This window comes from Littorina saxatilis, unplaced genomic scaffold (assembly GCF_037325665.1).
Source record: "Littorina saxatilis isolate snail1 unplaced genomic scaffold, US_GU_Lsax_2.0 scaffold_2113, whole genome shotgun sequence".
NCBI classification, from domain to species: domain Eukaryota; kingdom Metazoa; phylum Mollusca; class Gastropoda; order Littorinimorpha; family Littorinidae; genus Littorina; species Littorina saxatilis.
Genome location: NW_027127462.1, coordinates 12,501 through 17,882, shown reverse-complemented (window position 1 = coordinate 17,882; position 5,382 = coordinate 12,501). Strand labels below are relative to the sequence as shown.

At 45.1% G+C, this 5,382-nt stretch overlaps 1 protein-coding gene across 1 annotated transcript in view; it reads left to right on the top strand.

Moving 5' to 3' along the window:
• Positions 1-330: 330 nt before the first annotated feature.
• The window catches only part of LOC138955916 (CUB and zona pellucida-like domain-containing protein 1), a gene marked incomplete at its 5' end in the record, with an annotated part of 5,419 nt that continues 367 nt past the window's right edge, over positions 331-5,382 (top strand). Inside the window, 6 exons of the mRNA XM_070327420.1 lie at positions 331-475; positions 1,245-1,447; positions 3,064-3,186; positions 4,480-4,602; positions 4,964-5,100; positions 5,351-5,382. The exon at positions 5,351-5,382 is cut by the window's right edge and continues 367 nt beyond it. Coding sequence (XP_070183521.1) covers positions 331-475; positions 1,245-1,447; positions 3,064-3,186; positions 4,480-4,602; positions 4,964-5,100; positions 5,351-5,382 — 763 coding nt within the window. The remainder of the gene's footprint in view (positions 476-1,244; positions 1,448-3,063; positions 3,187-4,479; positions 4,603-4,963; positions 5,101-5,350) is intronic.

Here is a 5,382-nt window from a genome sequence, read left to right as displayed (position 1 = left end):
GTAGCTCAGTTGGTAGAGCACTGGACTTGTGATCGAGAGGTCGCAGGTTCGAATACGGGCCGGGATGGACACGGGTCAACTTGATGTGCAGACCCAGAGACGGAAGCCATGTCCCACCCCCGTGTCACCACAATGGCACGTAAAAGACCTTGGTCATTCTGCCATAAGTGCAGATGGCTGATACCACCTAAACGCGCATATATACTCCGTGTATATCGTCAAAAGCCGTGAGGGCGTAAACCTCGAATTATCATATAACCCATATCTTGTCCTTAAGAGGCGAAATATTTAGCCTGTAGGACAGTAAGCATTCTCTCTTTCTTTATGCAGGTGAGAGAGACCCCAGACCACGACCCCGAAGGCCTCGCTGCGGGGCCGACCACCCAGGGGCCTTTCGTGTTGTTCAAAAACGATGCATACGTGCGGGTCAAGTCTTCCAACAGCACAGGTCACCGCGCCATGCTACACTGGTCACGTGAGTTTGTGTGGGATGCAGTGCAGATGAGAGTACGCTTGTTCATTACAATGCTTGTTATTCTCTCAGGTGCCAGGAGAATGGTTCCGAATAACTCTCACGTCAGTACTCTTTATGTGTTAAGCTTCAGTCACACACGCGATTCAATCGTTGAGATTCAATCTTTCTTTCTTTATTTGGTGTTTTACGTCGTTTTCAACCACGAAGGTTATATCGCGACGGGGGAAGGGGGGAGATGGGATAGAGCCACTTGTCAATTGTTTCTTGTTCACAAAAGCACTTATCAAAAATTTGCTCCAGGGGCTTGCAACATAGTACAATATACTACCTTACTGGGAGAATGCAAGTTTTCAGTACAAAGGATTTAACATTGGTTGTCTTCAAACTAGGTGTTTTAAAAGAAGGGTTCTTCTGCAGTGTACTGCGAACACGATTTGGAAGAGAAAATCAAAAAAGAAATCAGCTGTTCCATGACGTTTCGACATAAGCAACACTTACAAAACATACATTTCTACACTCACTATTTAAGTATCATGACAATTTCCATCTGTGCAGCCGTCACGGCGGAGACGGTGACGTCACTGATATTCACTATAGAAGTATCATAACAATTTTGCATCTGTGCAGCCGTCACGGCGGAGACAGTGACGTCACTGACACTCATTATAAGTATCATGACAATTTCCATCTGTGCAGCCGTCACGGCGGAGACGGTGACGTCACCGACACTCACGATATATAAGTATAATGACAATTTCCATCTGTGCAGCCGTCACGGTGGAGACGGTGACGTCACTGACTTGTACGGATGACGACATGAAGATTCGCGTCAACTTGACGGAGCTGAGATGGCTGTATAGTGACACAGACCCGGCCTACATTTCCCTTGTCAATGAAGGCTGTACCGGCAGCGCTATCGGGGACGAATGGGTTATAGACAACCCGCATTCTCAGTGCTACACTCAGCGTCAGGTATTTTGGTCTTTTGATTTATTGTCGAACATAGAAGAAGAAGGTCTTTTGATTTTACAGAACAAGTTGTCATTTAAACGTTTTTATATACCGAGCAACAAAAGAAACGCGAAAAAATTCTGCAATGTTTGATTGACAAAATCTCTTATTATTGAGTTAGAATTATCAAACCACAAAATGTTGATGAAGGCATGTTTGACCTGGCTGTTAGGATTATTTTGATGCTGCGACTGTTTCAACACACGAGACAACCAGGTTTAACGTTAACGAAGATTTGGAGGTCTCGCTCAGTCAGTCTTCATCGCGCTCTCTGGCCTCTGATCGGACACTGGTGGCTTCCAATGATGTTCCTGGTATTGTCAGTGGCTGTATTGAATCGATCTCGAAGACGTTGTGGCAGGAAATTGCGATCTTGTCTTATTGGGGTAAAGCGAAAAATCCACCGCGTTGCATAACTGCAGTGCTTCCAATGTCAACAGAACATTGGTGAAGGTGATACTGTTGACATATGCACGTTTAAAGCACATGCCAGTGCTTCTGGATCATTCCCAGCTTTAAATCGACCTGGCATTTTGGTGGTGTCAATTTTGGCATCCTGGTTGTTTCATAAGTGATACTGGCAGCAAGCGTACCATGGTCTTTTATGGTTGCTAATGCATCAGTGAACACATCTCACACATCAGATTTCTCCTGCTCCACTTGCACGTGTTGCGAGCGCACATTATGTGTTTAACGTTAAACCTGCTTGTCCCGTGTGTCAAAACAGTCACAGCATCAAAATAATCACACAAAAGCAAGGTCAAACATGCCTTCAAACTTTTGTGGTTTAATAATTCTAACTATAATTGTTGGATATTTTGTCAATCAATCAAACAGTGACGAATTTGTTCGCGTTTCTTTTGTTGCTCGGTATTTTTTTTGTTTTGATTTTGTGTCCTCTTATCATTGGGGATTCCCGATGCGAGTTAAAAATAGAACATTGTGTAATCTCTATATACCCAGTTTGGCTTTGCATTTGAAATGATATGACACAAAACACGAGGGTAACCTTAAAATCGCATTTAGAAGCTTTTTTGTTTGTTTGTTTGTTTGTTTGTTTGTTTGTTTGTTTGCTTAACGCCCAGCCGACCACGAAGGGCCATATCAGGGCGGTACTGCATTGACATATAACGTGCGCCACACGCAAGACAGAAGTCGCAGCACAGGCTTCATGTCTCACCCAGTCACATTATTCTGACACCGGACCAACCAGTCCTAGCACTAACCCCATAATGCCAGACGCCAGGCGGAGCAGCCACTAGATTGCCAATTTTAAAGTCTTAGGTATGAACCCACGACCTCCCGATCACGGGGCGGACGCCTTACCACTAGGCCAACTGTGCCGGTGCATTTAGAAGCGCTTACTTCCCTTTGTTTATCAGACTTTCATTATTTGGTGTTTTACGTCGTTTTCAACCACGAAGGTTATATCGCGACTGAGGGAGATGGGATAGAGCCACTTGTTAATTGTTTGTTCACAAAAGCACTAATCAAAAAATTGCTCCAGGGGCTTGCAACGTAGTACAATATATTACCTTACGTTTATCAGACCTGTCGTGGCCTCCGTCTGTTTGCAGATCGATGAAAGGTTCGTGCACTACAGGAACGCCTTGATCTACAAGGAACTGGGCAATGGCCCTATAGTACGAGAGCACCGTTGGAGGGTGGACTTGGTCTGCAACTTCAACCGTCAGATGCAGGTATGTTTTAAGCTCTTCTTAAGCCTGTTTTAATCGCCCTCACTTTTGCAAGACTTTCTTGAAACCTGATCGGTCCTTAACTTTGTTTCAAGAGTATGAATTATACAGAACAAGTAGCTTAGTGGTGGGGAATAGCTCAGCTTTAAAACCGCTAATTGTCGCTAATGACGTTGGTTCGATCCCAACCTACGGCAAGGGATTTATATCCCAAAGCCGACTTTGTGCAGACTCTCCCCGGTGTCCGAACACGCGCGTGTGCACGCATGCGCACGACAAACTTTTTTTCTTTCTTTATTTGGTGTTTAACGTCGTTTTCAACCACGAAGGTTATATCGCGAAGGGGCGCACGACAAAGAAACCAAGTTCACAGCGAAAGTCTCAGGGCTTTCTTTCTTTCTTTCTTTGGTGTTTAACGTCGTTTTCAATCATGAAGGTTATATTGCGACGGGGGAAGGGGGGAGATGGGATAGAGCCACTTGTTAATTGTTTCTTGTTCACAAAAGCACTAATCAAAAAAAAATTGCTCCAGGGGCTTGCAACGTAGTACAATGTATTACCTTACTGGGAGAATGCAAGTTTCCAGTACAAAGGACTTAACATTTCTTACATACTGCTTGACTAAAATCTTTACAAACATTGACTATATTCTATACAAGAAACACGAACACAAGGGTAAGAGGAGAAACAGAATCCGTTAGTCGCCTCTTACGACATGCTGGGGAGCATCGGGTAAATTCTTCCCCCTAACCCGCGGGGGGATCTCAGGGCTTGGAAATATGAATTTAAGCATGCAGAGGGAAAATATGGGTAGCGCCGTAATGTATGACAGCTCACTTTTCCCAGTAATAGAAAGCAGCCCGAATTTCTTTGAGATTGATCTCACAGGACTATAGAAACAAGAAATTCCTCCGAGGTAGGAAAAACACCCCCGTCCTTACCATTCTCACTGCCACCAACTGAGAAGGTTATTTCCCTTTGACCATTAATATGTCCCTCTATAAGTCCTTGTAGAATCTTAATCCACCAATAACTCCCTAACCGTGTGTTTGACTGGTCCCAATGTTTGTAAGGACCGTCTCAGGAATGTATAGAACCTGTTCACCAAGTTTGGTGACGATCGGTCCGTTCATTCTTGAGATCTACATGCGAACACAAACACACAAACACACAAACAAACACACAAACAAACACACAAACACCCAAACAAACACATCGAGCGAAACCTATACACAGCCCTATACCGGGGGTGTAAATAGTATCCTAACGTAACACGACTCTTGACGTGTGCACCAGGTGGGCCTGAACTATGCCCTGACGGACGTGCACAACTACGAGATGAACCTCAAGTCGGACTACAGTGCTCAGATACACATCTACAATGACTCCTCCCTCAACACAGAGCTACAGGCCAACCAGGTAAATAATACATATAGACGGTTCCGATTAGGTCCCTTCCTCCCGTCCTCCCCCCCCTCTCCATTTTGCACACACACACACACACACACACACACACACACAAAGACACACTCGCTCTCTCTCTCTATTTCACACACACACACACACACACACACACACCCCACCCACACATACTCTCACTCAGGAATGAATAAGGGTAGAAAACACATTCCTTGAAGCACACGTACGCAAACATGCAATCCGTCTCTGCAGCTGGCACCAACCCGCTTGGTAAATTTCACATGCACACCAGCCCTTGTTATCGTATTGCTGACAGGGGAGAAGTTGTTCTTGTCATTAAAAATAAATGTGTCCATTGCAGATGAAGGCTCAGCTGGGAGACGACCTGTACGTGAACATCCGCCTGAGCGGACACTGGAACGTCACCATGCATCTCAGAGACTGTGTGGCCAGACCGCAGCCCGGTTCTGACGTGTCTTACACCCTTATTGACGATGGGTGAGGCTGTGTGTGTGTTGGTGTGTGTGTGTGTGTGTGTGTGTGTGTGTTGGTGTGTGTGAGTGTGTGTGTCTTTCTGTTTTTCAGTTGTCTGTCTTTGTTGTGTTTGTCTGCGTGTGTGTGTGCGCGTGCGCACACGTGTATATGTTTGCGTGTGCGCATGTGCGTTTGAACACGCGTGCACAAGCATATCTGCGCAAACGCTGTTTGTGTACATTTTATGTTAATTGGATTTTTGTTTTTCTTGCAGGTGTGCTGTTGACTCTCAAACGTTCATCGTGT